Here is a 16,823-nt window from a genome sequence, read left to right on the forward strand (position 1 = left end):
TTTAATCTACAGAATCCAGAACATATCCTCCTGGCTTGATTGGGAGGAGTCAATTGTTGTAATTGGAACAAGATTTTATTTATTTATTTTTTTATTTTAATCCCATTTATATCCCGCCCTTCTCCGAAGACTCAGGGCGGCTTACAATTTAAGCACAAACCAATGTGCTTAGCAATAGCCTTCATTCTATGTATATGCCTGCTTATTATTAGGGCTTTTGCCCCCCCCCCAAAGCGGCATTATTACAAAGTCAGCTTATTGCCCCCAACAATCTGGGTCCTCATTTTACCTACCTCGGAAGGATGGGAGGCTGAGTCAACCTTGAGCCTGGTGGGATGCGAACCTGCACTAATTGCAGGCAGCTGGTGTTACTTAATGAGGCATTAGCCCACTGCTCCACCAAGGCTCCTATAAGATGGTTCCACAGTTAATCTGGTCCCATGCTATTTAGGGCTTAAAAGGTAACCACCACTTTGAATTGGACCTGGAAGCAAACTGGCATTGAATGCAACTCATATAGCAGGGATGTTACATTTGCAATCCTAGGGGTGCCCCACATTGCTTACAATGCCGCATTCTGCACCGGCTGCAGCTTCTGGATATTCTTCAAGGGTAGCCCCCTGTAGAGCACATTGCAGTGGTCCATCCGAAAGATTATAAAGGCATGAGTGACTGAAGAAGAGCTGCTTGATACAGCAAGGGACATAACTAGCAGATTGTCTCATTAATATTCTTCATTCTTATTTCTCAGATTCAGGACAAAGTAGATGAACATTAGAAAGGAAAATCTTTTGCAGTTTATTGCCAAACTGAAAGTCTGCATCAGGTTATGTGAGAACAGCGTCACACTCAAATAGTTAAAATGCTTAGGTAAAATTGTTGGGCTTTCTCTTTTTCCTTTGCTAGAGTTTTAGTGCAATGTATGTATTTATTGAAAGTGCTAAATATTAGCTAAAACTATCTTTTCCATAGCTTCTCAGAATTTAGTCTCACTTGCTTTTAATAAATGCTTTATACTACTGTAAGATTAAAATGTTAGTATTTGTTCAGATCTGAGTATTCACATTTATTTCTAAGTAAAACTTCTTAAATATTTCTTAGTAACATAAAGTGGAGAAAAAATAGGGGAATGGAAAAGGATTTGTACTTAAACTAGGCTTTTGTACATACTCATACACAACAATAAGTATTTACTAAATCCAGTGGATTGTTTTTAGAAAGTAGTTTGGAATGGGTTGAAAAATCAGAAGAATTTAAAATATTTTGAGTCTTATACAGATAGTCCTCAACTTACAACCATAATTGTGCCCAAAATTTGTGTTGCTGTGAGAAATTTGTTAAGTGAGTTTTGCCCCATTATATGACTTTTCTTGCCACATTATTAAGTGAATCACTGCAGTTGTTGAATTAGTTGTTGTTAAGTGAATCTGGCTTCCCCATTGACTTTGCTTGTTAGAACAAGGGTCCCTAACCCCTGGTCCATGGACCGGCACCAGACTGCAGCATGCCAGAAACTGGGCTGCACAAACAAGCAAAACTCCATCCGCAGGATGCAAACAGTACATGAAACCACGCCTCCTCCGGTCTGCAGAAAAACCTCTGTCCACGGAACCGGTCCCGGTGCTCAAAAGGTTGGGGACCTCTGTGTTAGAAGATTGCAAAAGGTGATCACATGACCCCAGGGCACTGCAACCATCATAAATGTGAGCCAGTTGTCAAGCATCCAAATGTAAATCATAAGACTATGAGGTTGCTGCAACAGTCATAAGTGTGAAAAATGGTCAAGGTGTTAGTGATGACTTACAAAGCCCTTCATGGCATGGGTCCGGATTACCTACGGCAACACCTGCGGCCGGCGTCAACTTCCCTCCGTCCAGTGCGCTCCCACAGAGAGGGCCTCCTCAGGGTGCCGCCGATCAAAGAATGCCGATTGGTGACACCCAGGGGGAGAGCGTTCTCTGTGGGCGCGCCAGACCTCTGGAACCGCTTACCAGTTGAGCTCCGGATGGCCCCCGACCTTCGCTCCTTCCGGCGCGATCTCAAAACTTTCTTTTTCGAACAAGCTGGCCTGGTCTGACGGGATGGGGTTGGGTTTTTATAAATAGTTTTAATTTTAATATGTATTAATTTTATGGGCATAATTGTTTAATGGCTTTTTAATTTCGCAACTAACAACAACAACAATTCTATTTTTATTGTGTATTGCCCTGTTCACCGCCCTGAGTCCTCCGGGAGAAGGGCGGTATACAAATTAAATTATTAAATTAAATTAAATAAGCCACTTTTTTCAGTTGTAACTTCGAACTGTCACTAAGTGAACTGTTCTAAGTCCAAGGACTACCTGTACTTGCTGGTCATCATGTTGCGTCCTTATTCTTCTACCTTCTTTATAGCCCATGATATTTTTACTGTAAATATGTAATATTGCAAGAAATTAATTTATATGGAGATGCCAGTAATCCATGATTATCATTCATACCTGAGTAAAATTCATTGCAGTATTGTAATGTTCATAATTGTCCTGGTGGGACTCCATATTGATTTTCAGTTATCTTTTTTGTCCTGACAACAAGAGCAGATTCAGTTGCTTCATGGAAATACAAGACTCAACATCTGTAGATAGCAGGAACTTAAAAGAAAGGAATTCTTGCAGAACATTTATAATGGATTTCAGTACTTTCACTAAGGAGACTTACTTAGATGGATTGGAGAATTTCTTCCGAATCTAATCTCTGTCTTCATCAGTGAAGGAATTCATTTCTGTTGATATCTGTGTGTACTTTAAATATAACTGTTCCAGTTACATAAAATTCAACCAAAACTTTAAATGAGATTAATCAATGCAGAAAAATATATTGCCGTAGAGAAAATATAAGCATCAGGGGAATCCCTCATGCTCTCCTATTGCAGTCTCTTGTTAAATAACTCATCCAACTTCCATTTGAGGTTCTGTGATTTCAGAGTTCAATAGCTTTCTCCAACTAATCATCCCGGGAGATAAACTGCCAATAACGGATAATTAAGTTGCATGGGGCATTATTAAAACTTTACGAGACAATATTTTTGAGATCTATACTTGCAAATTAGCTGCAGTGGGCATTGTTAAGAAGATACTGTTTGCATAAGAAATAAACAGGAGAAGGATGTAGATTAAACATATTCTCCATTGGCTGAAAATTGCAGCAAATTCATTTTAATCCATTCCAAAATTAGAAACAGAGCCCTGAGCATTCATTAAGGATGCAGTTGCTCATCAGACAGATGCATCAGGGCAGAACTCCAGAGACAAACTGCCTTTCTCGCAGACGAGATGATTCACTTAATAATAAAGTGCAAAAGAAATTGAAAACCAGTAAAAACTTTTTCTGAACTAAATAAAAGAGCTAGTGCTTGAAAAGACTGATATTCATATCATATACACCTATAAATAAATACACACCATATATTTAGTATTTTTCTTCATTACTGAAATTATTTCATTGAAATATAAATATTATAGGTTAATGCTACTGTTTGTCCCTGGAGAAAATTTTTCAAGTATGCTTCATTCAAGTCAAATATTTGGTACTGATAATGGATGCTGTAATATGTGCTAATAAAATCATAAAATATTTTTATTCTCCTGCATATATAATTATATGCAGAATTAGTCCATAGGGTTAAATTATTTCAAATCAGAAGATTAATGTTTAAATATATTATAAAATACCAGCTATTTTGGTAACAGTAATTGCCCTCAGTTTGAAGGCATGATGAAATATAATTAGGACATTCAATATTCTATTTAAATGCAGGTACTCTGGAAAATTAGAGAACTGTATAGGTTCTTGGGAATCCTTCACAAGCTATATTTTAGGATATGATCAACATGTTTTAAATACATAAAGTCAAATACAATATTTGGAGAATCATTTGTTTTAGTCTTAAGTCAATATCTATGCTTATTGGTTTATTTGTTTGTTACATTTATATTCTACCCATTCCTAAGATTTGAGCAATCAATAACATCAACATAATATGATATAAACAAGTTCTTCTAAATAAATAAGTGCATCTAAAATGGCAAAATCAGAAAAGGTACAGATTTAATCCATTGTTCTGAGCTGTCATATTTCTTTCTCATAAACTATTTTTATTTTTTCTATGCAACATAATTATGACTTCCCAAAGGAAGACAAAGATTGTCCTGGAGCAAAAATTGGATTTTGAAGCAAGACACAACATATATTGGTGCCTTCAAAATGTGGTGTTGGAAAAACTGAGAATACCATAAAGCAGACATGTCAAACACAAGGCCCGGGGGCCGGATCTGGCCCACAAAGTGGTTTCATGTGGCCCGCGAAGCCATCCTGGAAACAGTGAGGAAACGGCCCCCATTGCCTTGGCCCTGGCCCAGAGACCCTCCTTCTGCCAGAGACCCTCAGATCTGTCCCACTCCTGCCCAGGCCCCCATAGGCACCCTTGATGCAAACGATGTATAGCTGGCCATGTCCACCCAGTAGGCCATACGCACTCTAGCCACGCCCACCCTGGCCATACCCACCCGGCCCCCTGAGGGCAACCGCAATGCTGATGCGGCCCTCAATGAAATTGAGTTTGACACCCCTGCCATAAAGAATCAAGAAAACCAATAGATCATTGAACAACCAACCCAAAATTCTCACTTGAAGCACAGATAACCAAGTTCAAATTATTGTACATTGGGCACATTATGAGAAGATCTAGTCTAGTGTAACTCTCTGAAGAAGGTTCTAATGCTGGGAAAAGTGAAAGGAAAACAGAGAAGGACAACCAATGGCACAGTGGATAAACTCAGTTATAAAAATGTCAAAACATTGCTCATGCTACTACATTCTGGACCACCTACACCTTCAGGTTTCTATTTATTTATTAAATTTATACAACTAACCATTCCAAATACATGCTTTGATAAATAACATACAGAAGCCAAGAAAAAAAACCATAATTAATATAATGGTGATATCGGCTGAATCAAACAGCCAAAGCCATAGCTCAGAACAAAACTAGGCCTTCAATGCCTTACAGAAATTCAGCAGAGTTGGGTCAAATCCATCTTTGGAGGAATTATATTTCAGAGGGCAGGCACCATGACAAAAAAAGCTTTCCTGACTCTCATAGATTGACTAACTGATAGGATCCAAACCATGTCCCTCTTGCTGATTCCTACATTATGTGTAAAAAACCCAACAACAAGGGAGAGACTGCACCATAAGAAACTGGAGCTTTAAAATTCACTACTGGCACCTTGAATTGCACCCAAAACACACTGGCTATGATATAAGTAATGGTGTATAAAGCTTCCTGGTCCAGGAATGGGTGCAACTGGTACCAACATATAGCTGGATAACAGCTCGCCTATCCACAGCTGCCATCTTTTACTCTATGCCATATAGAGCATAGTAATCCAAACAGGAGATGAATTAAGATATAAGTACCATGAACAGGCCCCCCCGCTCCAGCAATAGGCAGAGTTGGTGCAGAAGATGAACCTGTGCAAAAACTCCACATCTCCACAGCTGCCATTTGCTTTTCATAAAAGAGTTTCAGTTCAAGAGTTCATCAAAAATGTGCACCAAATCTCTGTACCCACATACTGACTTCATTAAACCTTATTGCAAATGTGACCAATACCAACTCAATATTGTAACCCATCCTGAAACATGATTGGAATAGATCCAAATAATCCATTTCCTATAGGTTCCTGGAGCTGTTGGCTGGCCATTTTCTTAACAATCTTTCCTAAAAAGGAAAAGTTGTAGACTATAGGAAAGTTGTCCACAATTGCTTGGTCCTTCTTAAGGCAGAGGCACATCACCTCTCCATTAGAGCTGAATTCATACATAACAGATCTAGCCTTAGGTAGTGGAAGGATTCATCTCCAGGACAAGTCATCTTCTGGTATTCAGCACATGTCTTCAGGTAATTATTAATTGCATATATGGCTTTCCAAATCCATTAATAAACCTTCATCAATCTAATATGGCCCACTTCTTTTTAGATTCACAAGCCAGCCTTTCTAAGAAATCAAATTATAAATTAGCCAAAGGTGTCTGGATCCATTTTAATTGCCAGCAATTATCTTGTTCTCCTATTTTTGTTTTTCCCAGAGTCCTCTTTATTTCTTTTTAAGACCCCACCTCTAAAGGCAACCAATCCATGGTCCCTTTTCTCTCTCTTATGATAACATGATCAGGTCTATGGAAGCAAAAGCTGGACTTTGGAAAAGTGAATAGGAAAAGTTTTTGAATTTCAGTGTTGGAGAAGACTCCTGAAAATATCATGAAGAAAACAATTGGATCATCAAATAAATCAACCCAAGCAGCCAGCCTCAAATTATCCTACTTTAGATATATTATGGAAAGGCTCAGTTCTATAAAGAAGACTCAAAAGCAGGAAAAGATAAAAGGAAAGAGAACAGGACAACCAGCAACATGTTGGATGGACTCCATTACAGCGGTTTTAGGTGCATTGTTGGAAGATTTGAAAGACCAGGTTAGGGACGGATCATCATGGACAAATCTATCTATGTGGTAGTTAAGAGTCAATACCAATGTAATGGCGCATAACACTGGACAACAAAGATTTTTCTTCCTGTAAACTTTAAGGTATATTGTATAGATTTTTGGCTGCTAATCACAAAATAATCTGTAATTTAACCTATTGCCTACTGTTTTGTAAAAAATGTCTGTTTTTTACAGTAATACCTATTGGTTATGCTGCACACATGAAAGAAACATAGGAAAATGTGGAACTGTTGTTGAAGCATATCCAGTACACCAAGTACAACTGAAATATCTGTGGTTTTGCTGCTCGGATATAGGAAATACTGTTGTTACACATGCAAACACAGCTTTCTTTACATTACAAAGAAATAATCACTCTGAAAGAATTTCATTCCATCATAGAAAATCATAGCACATGAACCACTTATTGACCAGACAAATATATTTTTGCCTCCACTTTACATAAAACCCAGACTGATGAAAAGAATTGTGTAAATCATGAACAATGAAAGTCAAGATTTTTGTTATTTGAGACAGATGTTTCCAAGAATAACTGATGCCAAGATTGAAGATGGTAATCTTTTTTGCAAATTACAGAGAATGAGTGAGCATTGATTCACAAAGTAAATATGTGGAAGAATGTAGAACATAGAATCATAGGGTGGGAAGGAACCTCAGAGGACTTCTAGTGCAAATCCCTACTTAAGGCAGTAGTCCTTACACCACAATTCCAGGAGAGAAGCTGTTCCATTGATTAATTATTCTCACTGTCAAAAAATTTCTCCTTACTTCTAGCTTGGAAGATTGAATGGAAAAAAAGATATCTGAAAAAATAAGTTATTTAGCAACTTCTCAAATAGCAGTGAGTAGTTTAAAAAAATAAAGGCAGTGAAGTTAGATACGGAAGTGGGGAATCATGATACGTATATTATGAAACATACGTTGGTTCCATGTATGAAATAATATATTGTGGCTTGAGGGTTCAGCTGTTTTCATTCTAGAGAGGTCATGATCCAGCTGAAATAAAACCAAAGATTTCTGGATATAGATTGAAATAAATCCCTGATAGGACCTATGTTTTCTATGTGGCTGATAGACCAGACCATCAATCAGTTGTACTAGTGACTTTATTTCTGTTCTCTGGGCTGACACCATAGCATTTAAATGCAAAATTTAACCGGTCCATCCACCTCCTCTCTTGATCATCTCTTTTCCTTCCCTTCACTGTTTCAAATGCCATTTGTTGCTGGTGATTTTGTCTTTTTCTTGCTGTAACCCACCCAAAATACCTGTATCTGGAAGAAGCATTTTCTAAATCCTTGCCCAGATCCAAAATGGGGGTTTTGTATCTGGGTAGAAAGTGGGACACAGATACTTTGTCTCTGCACAGAAAGGCCAAACCAGGTTGCTACATACATTGAATGGGTTATCCATTGAACATTTTGCACATTCCTAATAAAAAGGAATGGAAAGTGAACAGTTTTATAGAGTTTTTATTTATTTTACTAATTTCATGCTCTTGATATCTCTGGTTTACCATTTTTTACTCTTTTTTCTACACTTTTCATAATGTCACTCACTCCAAAGTATATAGCATTATGAATATATATATATATTCATATATATATATATGAATTCTATTCTACTTCCTGAACTAATAACATCATTCAAGCCACTCTGGGAAAATAAAACTTTGCTGTGCAGAAGATATAATACTAGCAATCATAAGATGTCATGTTACAAATATCTTTTTTCTCTGCTTTAAGAATTTTTCTGAAAATAAACAATGTGGAAGAATTGGCAAGGAAAATGCATGGACGTTACATAGAGGATGCATATACGGTTATCTGCAGCACTGTGAAATGCCTTGAATAGGACAGAACAATTGCACAATAAAACATCTGGAAGCATTTTGTTTTCTCCACTGCTGCATTGAAGTGCTATCTATTATCCTTAAATAATAAGAAAACTGTACCAGTCTGGAATTTGCTGCTCCAATTGCCAATTTCTATCCTTTCTCTAACTGCCTCTTGCTAGTTGCTTGATTCTCCTTCATGTTGATGTATAACAAAGTCTAACAAACACTGTATTTGATTGGAATCAGAAGAATATGTCTATGGAGATTCTCAGTCATCTATGTTTATGAAAAAAGCTCCTTTGGGACATCAGAAGAATATTTAGCACAGGATGATTTATGGCTGTCTCCATCATGGATGCGGGCATATTTGTGCTGCTTAGGGAAGGTTTTTATTATATTTTGATTCATGGGCCAACCACATTGAGCACCAACTGCTCTCAGCAGGTAGTCTTCAATGGAACTACATCTACATGGAGGGAAGCATGCAGTGGGGTACCTCAAGGTTCAGTCTTGGGTCAAGTACTTTTCAACATCTTCATAAATGATCTAGATGAAGGCATGCAAGGGAATTCATCAAATTTGCAGATGTTACAAGCTTGGAGATTGCTAACACTTTGAAAGATAGACTCAAGATTCAGAAGGATCTTGACAGACTTCAGCATTGAGCACTATCCGATAAGATGCAGTTCAATAGTGAGAAAGGTAAGGTGCCGCAATTAGGCAGGAAAAACCAAATGCATAAATATAGAATAGGCAGTACCTGGCTCAATAGTAGTGATTGTGAGAGGGATAGGTGTTTTAATGGACCACCACTTAAATATGAGCCAGCAAAGTGTCTCAGCTGCCAAAAAAACCCAATGCAGCCCTAGGCTGGATCAACAGAGGGATAGTGTCTAAATCAGTGATGGCGAACCTTTTAGAGACCGAGTGCCCAAGCTGCAACCTCAAACCCACTTATGTATCGTCGGGTGCTGGGTGGGCGTGGCCCACTGGGTGGGCGTGGCTGTGGTGGTAAAAGCAGACTGGATGGGACTAAAAAGTTCAATCAATTCCAACTTTGTAAGATCTTTTTTTCCCCCACGAGAAGTGGAAATTGATTGATTGATTGAACCTTTTTTTTTTTGCACATGGCAGTGGAGGCCTAAAATGAAAAGGTTTTATACAACCCAGCTGAAGACCTAGGACCGGGGCGACAGTGCGGGTGCCCACAGAGAGGGCTCTGCGTGCCACCTGTGGCACCTGTGCCATAGGTTCACCACCACGGGTTGAGATAATCACTTCACACTGCACTGGTGGGATCACATTTAGAATACTGCCTCAAGTTTTGGATCACCACAATACAAAAAGATGTTGAGGGTCTACAAAATGTGCAGAGAAAAGCAACAAAGACGATAAAGATTCTGGAGGCTAAATTGTACAATGAACAGATGAGGAAGCCAGTTAGCTTGACAAAGCTAACTGTTAACTGTTTTCCAATACTTGAGAGGCTGTCATAAAGAAGAGGAGATTGACTTATTCTTAAGGCATTAGAAGGCAGAACAAGTAATAGGTGGAAACTTGTTTAAAAGAGATCCAACCTAGGAGAAATTTTCTGACAGTGAGAACAATTAATCAATGGAATAGCTTGCCTCTTGAAGTTGTGGCTGCTCCATCACTGCAGGTTTTCAAAAATAGATTGGGCATAGATTTGATTGGGATGTTATAAGTTTCCTTCCTTGAGCAGAGGGTTGAACTAGAAGGCCTCCAAGATCCCTTCCAGGATTATGATTTTATGGTCAGCATCAAAATAAAGGAGAAATTTCCTCCTGCATTCACTCTTCTCCTCTATCCATCAGGGCTAATTGGACAACTGAAAAAAAAATCAAAGAATGATTTTGTAAAATAAGTTACCCACGTTGGAAGTCCTGTCAATTAATATTAATTGCAAAAATGATTTATTATAAAAATTTTACTCAATACTAGATCTTAAAATAAAATCCAGTTTATATTCTGTATAGGATATTTATGAATATATTTTTCATGAAAATAGGATAGGTAAATACCAATTAAAATTCATCCGTATACCGTATAATTTAATATGGCATAATTTTTCCTAATAAAAATAATAAACAGTTTACAATACTACCTTCTATGTTCTATTGGATTTATTAGAACTTAGTCTTCATCAAGTGCATATAGAATCAGTCTAATTACTGATTCTTTGTATGTTTTTCTGAGATGCTTCTCTCAATACAATATGTCCCCCAGGTCTTGTTCCAATAGTTAAATAATGCTTCCTGAATTAATCTATAGGCATCATAGAGGAAGCAATGCTGTTGTAAATACAGCAATTGCAGGTAGGTGCAATATTTTTTCTGAACATGTTAGATTGTGAAACTGGTAAGTAACACTCCCTTACGTAGAGAGCCCTAAACTATAATAAAATTAATAAAGTTTTATTAGGGGCAAATTGTTAGAAATGAGATATACATTTTGGAGATAATAATTGATTTATTTTGGAAATATTCAAAGGATTTTATACTATCAAGTGTGACTTCACAAAATTTTCAGCACAAAAAAAAATTCATGATAAGTGGCATGTGTGAAACTTCCATCGCCAATGCAACAAGAGGAATGTTAATATAATCCAAATATAGAACTTTTGGATGAATGCCGTTGACGCATTCAACAACGTAAGTAACAGAGTAATGTACGTGAACAATTAATTCTGCTTTCTTTGAACACAAGTGTAAAATATTATTTTGAACTTGACTATTCTTAATACGTTTATAACTATGACTTTGCATACAGAATCATAACCCGGCATTAATATATTCTACTTCAAATATATTCCAGTGATTTCTCCTATATATACAATTTCTTTTAAAAACTCAGTGTCTGCATAGAGAAAATTACTTTCCCCTCATTCACAATAAATTGCTTACTAAGAAGCCTAGTCACTGGGAGTCACCATGTAAAATGACTCTGTCATTTAGACAGTAATGTAATCATGTCAGACAATTGATGCTGAGCATATGTTGCAGCTGCACGAACACCAGCTTGCCCTACACCCAATGGCCATCTATCCTCAGATGTGATAGAAGCAAGTATCTATTGAGTAAGAATTACTTCTACTCTATTTTACTTCTTGATATCAAATGAGAAGAATGCCATTTTAGTATTGTCCTCCAATATCATATTATCATATTTTGGATATGTTATGGAAACCAAATATTATGATAATATAATGTAATGTAATATATAATATAATGCATAACATAACATAACATTTGCTCCATTATATCCGTCACTGTGGAAGCATATTCATTGCATCTCGAGTAGAATAGTTGTTTTGTCTTGTTTCTTTTCCAGATGGTAACCCAGCAATTTATCTGATGTTATCTTAGTCAGATATTTCTGCTTAACAAAGGTCAGTCTGTTGCATCTTGTTTATTTCCACTAAACATAGTTGATTATGAATTGCTTTAAACTTTTGTGCTAAATCCAAACAAAATTACATTTGTACCTTAATTCTAATTGGTTCAGTTTGGGATACATTCTGGAGAAATCTATAATGCTGGGAAAGATGGAAAGAAAGAGAAAAAGAGGATGGTAAGCAATAAGGTATTCTGTTTTTGCAAGGCTTGCTTTGTATTTTATGCCAGAGATCAAATATTCTAGAATCCTATATTCTAGATAAAGAAATAGAAGAAATTAAACTGATTTGGAAGAAAAGAGTTTCATTCCTGTTGATACTTCAAATTTATGCCTTTGTGCATTGAGTAAGAGGAAACAGATTATCTAGAACTGTTCAGATTTGACAGAGATGGCCTTAATTGGTCTTTTGGATGATCTTTTCCCCATTATGTTATATTATTAAGTTTCTTAAATTCTTAGAGACTACACAGATTTTCCCCATGACCATCTACCTCTAACCTCTTCTTTCAGTCTTCCAATGGACCACTCTTCTCCACTTTAACTGAGCCCATCCAATTTGCTGCTGGTTGTCATGTTCTTCTTTCCTTTCCTTCCACCTTTCCCAACATAAGAGCCTTTTCCAGAGAGACCGGTCTCTGTGTAATGTGCCAAAGTAGGATAATTTCAGCCTCGACGTTTGTCCTCTGGGTTGATTTGTTTAATGATCCATTTGTTGATTTTCTTGGCTGTCTATGGTGTTCTCAGGGATCTTATTCAACACCAAAGTTCAAAAGCATCAATACTTCTCCTATCCTGTTTAAGTAAAATTCAACATTCACTTCCATAGTGTCACAGGAATACCATGGCTATGTTAGGAGCGCCTGAAGAAATTGAGAGTTGCATCAGACTGTGGTAGATTTTATCTTACCAATTAGATATTGTCAAATATTGGAGACATCCACCCGAATTCTTAGAAATTCTTAGAAATTGCTCTAGGTGATTCTTCTTGTATATCATCCTCTGGCTGATAGGAATTTCTTCATAAGACTGCAAATCTGAATCCATTATTTAATAATAGATTCCATCATTTTAAGGCATTTTAAGAATGCTTTCACATGCCCTTTCAATCTTTTCTATGGGCTCATCCATCCAAATCCCTAAAAAATGTCTACAGTTGTATTACTACCTATTGGTTACGTTGATGAATCCATTTCTCCTTCAGTCATTGCAATTTTCTTTTATTTCTAGCAGGCAATTAGAAATCAGGAATGAAACTGAGACTACATAAAGACTTTGAAGGTATTCCATGTAAACAAAACAAAGACAGAAACAGTTTGGATATTTAGTTTCTAGTGAGCAAAAACATAGTGTAAAACGTAAAATAGTAACAAAATCAATAGTAGCAGATGTATTTTTATTACAAGAGATCAGAATAAATAGATTGCAAAAATGAAAGCTATGCTATTTAGGGACATACTGGAATGTAGAACTTGTATGATACATACAATACAGAACTTATATCTAGTTTATGCTTTATAGTCAAGCAGTTATGGAAATAATTCTTGATCTATTTATCTATTATCTATCATATGTATGTGCATTTACATACTTATAAACTAACTGTATAATCAATTAAATTATTAATGGTAGTTTATTTATTTATTTTTATTTTTATTACATTTATATCCCGCCCTTCTCCGAAGACTCAGGGCGGCTTACAAGCTTAGCAGTAGCCTTCATTCTATGTATATGCCTGCTTGTTAGGGCTTTCACAAACACCCCCAAGCGGCATTATTACAAAGTCAGCTTATTGCCCCCAACAATCTGGGTCCTCATTTTACCTACCTCGGAAGGATGGAAGGCTGAGTCAACCTTGAGCCTGGTGGGATGCGAACCTGCACTAATTGCAGGCAGCTGGTTAATAATTATTTAAAGTAATTAATTAATAATGAAAGCAATTAAGCAATGCTTTTTGAAACACAGAGGCTGGATTCACACAATACCCAGATAAACAATATTATAGATTAATGGTGGTATACGAATCCAGCCAGTGTGTTTTTTTGAATGTCTTATATCAAATTTGAGACTTTTTTCTTTACCTTTTCAGAAACAATCCTGTTGTCATGGAAAACCAAACTTTTATAAAGGAGTTTATTTTCTTGGGTTTTTCAAACCATCCTGATCTCTACATTCTATTTTTCTTTATGTTCTTAGCAATCTACATAATAACTTTAGTGGGAAATGCTCTGATCGTTATCTTGATCAAAACTGATGTGACTCTGCATGCACCTATGTACTATTTCTTGACAAATTTGTCCTTTCTAGACATTTGTTATATCTCTGCCACAATCCCCGTTATGCTCATTAATTTTTTTCGACTGAGGAAAACTATCTCATATATAGGATGCATTGCCCAATTGTTTTTCCTCATTACTTGTGCAGGAACAGAATGTGTACTGTTGGCTGTCATGGCATATGATCGATATGTGGCTATCTGTAGTCCTTTACATTATTCTAGCATCATGAACCATATTGCTTGCAGGAAGATGGCAGGATTCTCCTGGTTGTGTGGTTTAGCAAACTCACTGGTGCACACCCTTCTTGCATCATCCTTAATCATCTGCAAGTCAAATCAGCTCAGCCACTTCTTCTGTGATGTCCCCTTAATTTTGAAGCTCTCTTGCTCAGATACATCAGTGAATGAAGCTGTACTCCATCTAGCCAGTGCTTTGATAGGACTCACCCCCTGCCTCTTTACACTTATCTCCTACATCCGCATCATTGGCACCATTCTGAAGATCAAGACCTCCAAAGGCAGAGCTAAGGCTTTCTCTACCTGTGCTTCACATCTGATTGTGGTTATAGTATTTTACGGTACTGCTAACTTCAATTATAACAGGCCTAGTTCAGGATACTCTCTGGATATTGATACTTTGATTTCCTCTCTATATTGTATTGTGACACCCATGTTAAACCCAATTATTTATAGTCTTAGGAATAAAGAGGTAAGGGCCAGTCTAATGAAAATGAGAAAAATATTTTTCTTTGGCAGTTAGAACTTGAGCAGAGGAGAAAAAAAGTCTACAACATTACCAATATTTAGGACCCAGGTGCCTAAAATATTGCTTCTCCAGATACCATCCAACCTAGACATTAATGTCAACTGTGAAGGCTCTGTTTATCATTTCATTGGATGGTTCACCCACCTAAAGCTTTAGCGCCCCAGTTATGGAACACTTCCCAAGATAAATTAAACTGCCCTCTCCTTGTTTGTATTCTACACTGAAGATAAATCTTTTTACTCGTCCATTTTGAAAAGACTAACAGATCCAAGATTAGGCTGCAGTTTACACTATTATATTGTGTGTGTTTTTTAGAATGAGTCACATTTTATTTTTTATAATTGTTAATAATTATTATTAATAAGAAAATTCTATTGTTAATTCATAAATATTTGCTTAAAATAATTTTATACTATTAGTTTTCCTGTGGTTTCTAATTAAGGAAGCTGTAACTTACAATGAAACCTTTAATAAAAACATTTCTGTGGTCACCTAAGGGAAATTAATTTGCAAAGAAATTATCGACATTTCGCATTTCAAAAGGAATTATCCCCAGAGCAATAAATGGTTCAAGCATTATCTGACAGATCGCTATGTTTATTTTATGGCTTTGTTTACCTTTGGAGGTTAAAGGGCCACTTTTGTACATCAAACATTTCTTGTATTCTGGATCCCAGAAGAAAGTTATGAAAGTAGCTTCAAAATGGTCTTGGAACTGTGAAATGTTGGAGGATATATATAACTTGGGTATTCAAAGAAAGGAAGATAGGCAATGAATGTTGCTGCTATTGTCAAAGACATCTAGGAAAACTTTTGGATGCAAAATAGTGCAAATATGCAGTTGTATGCCAATTTTAATGGATTGTTTATGTTTAAAATAAGTGGATGGAGGGTGATAAAACATGATTTTCTGACTATAGCATTAGCAAAGGTCATGCTGTCCAGATATTCTGTGCTTTTACCACAGGAAACTACAAACACTGAGCATTTGGTAACCAGACAGCCGAAGCAGCATTTTCTTGAATGTTTCTCAAAGATTTTTGAAAAAGTGAAAATGGGATTGACTATCGACTTCCTCCTGGCTTCCCCATTGAGTTTCCTTGTGGAAAGCTGACCAGGAGCTTACAAATGTATCTTCCTCCCTCCTTCCCTCCCTCCCTTTGTGTGGGAATGCACAAGAGGTTCTGTGCAGGTCAAGAATGGCATGGGTCAGGAAGGATGTATGGTGGTGTTTGAGTGGTTCAAGCACAAAGTAGCTGAGGTATGTGTAATGTACTGGCCTTATATGCTGTAATTACTTACTTAAGTTTAAACTGTTTGCTAATGGCTGACTTTACTTGCGTGTTTTGTAACGGTTGCTGGGCTGAACTAAACTGGCTGTCTCCAGCCAGTTAAGTAGGTTTTTGGGCAGGAAACTGCTGCTTTAAATCTATTGGTTGCTGCCTAGAGGCCAACCATATAAATAGCTGTGCAGCAGCTATTAGTTTGCTTCTGTTATGTTCTGACTCAATAAAGCCTGTTGCTGTTGAACCCTTCGTCTCGCTCAATGCCTGCAAGAACCAAATACATAACAGTATGGATGATATTTTCCCTGTTGGCTTCTCCATTGACTTGACTTGTTGACTTGTTGGAAATTGTAAGGAAATGCTGGAAATGAGGATAACATGACTGTGGATGACTGTGGCAATATAGTAGCACTGAAGTAGCAGCAGCATGGGAGCATTGAGGTGACCACAAATCTCCCAAATTTCATTCATGTGGAGTATTGGATTCCAGCATTCTGTAAGTTAGCTGATGTACCTTGGTACAATAATTCAACAAATGGTTCAACAAAAAACCCAACCCTCAAAGGGCAGACACAATGGACTACTAGGTCTATTTCTGCTGTCAGTTTTCTATGTTTCTAATAATCCTTCCTCTATGACATATTGTTTCACCCAACTGAGTTTTAAAGAATTGGTCTACTTACCAGTTCTTCAGTCT

At 36.9% G+C, this 16,823-nt stretch overlaps 1 protein-coding gene across 1 annotated transcript; it reads left to right on the forward strand.

Annotated features, from left to right (window-relative positions):
* Positions 1–13,901: 13,901 nt before the first annotated feature.
* Positions 13,902–14,834, forward strand: LOC308667203 (olfactory receptor 5V1-like; the record flags this gene model as incomplete). The annotated part of the gene is made up of 1 exon (XM_081326350.1): positions 13,902–14,834. One exon carries the CDS (start codon positions 13,902–13,904, stop codon positions 14,832–14,834), a length of 933 nt encoding a protein of 310 aa, XP_081182476.1.
* Between the last annotated feature and the right edge of the window lie 1,989 nt (positions 14,835–16,823).

This window comes from Vipera berus (assembly GCF_964194415.1).
Source record: "Vipera berus genome assembly, chromosome: 4".
In the NCBI taxonomy this organism is placed as follows: domain Eukaryota; kingdom Metazoa; phylum Chordata; class Lepidosauria; order Squamata; family Viperidae; genus Vipera; species Vipera berus.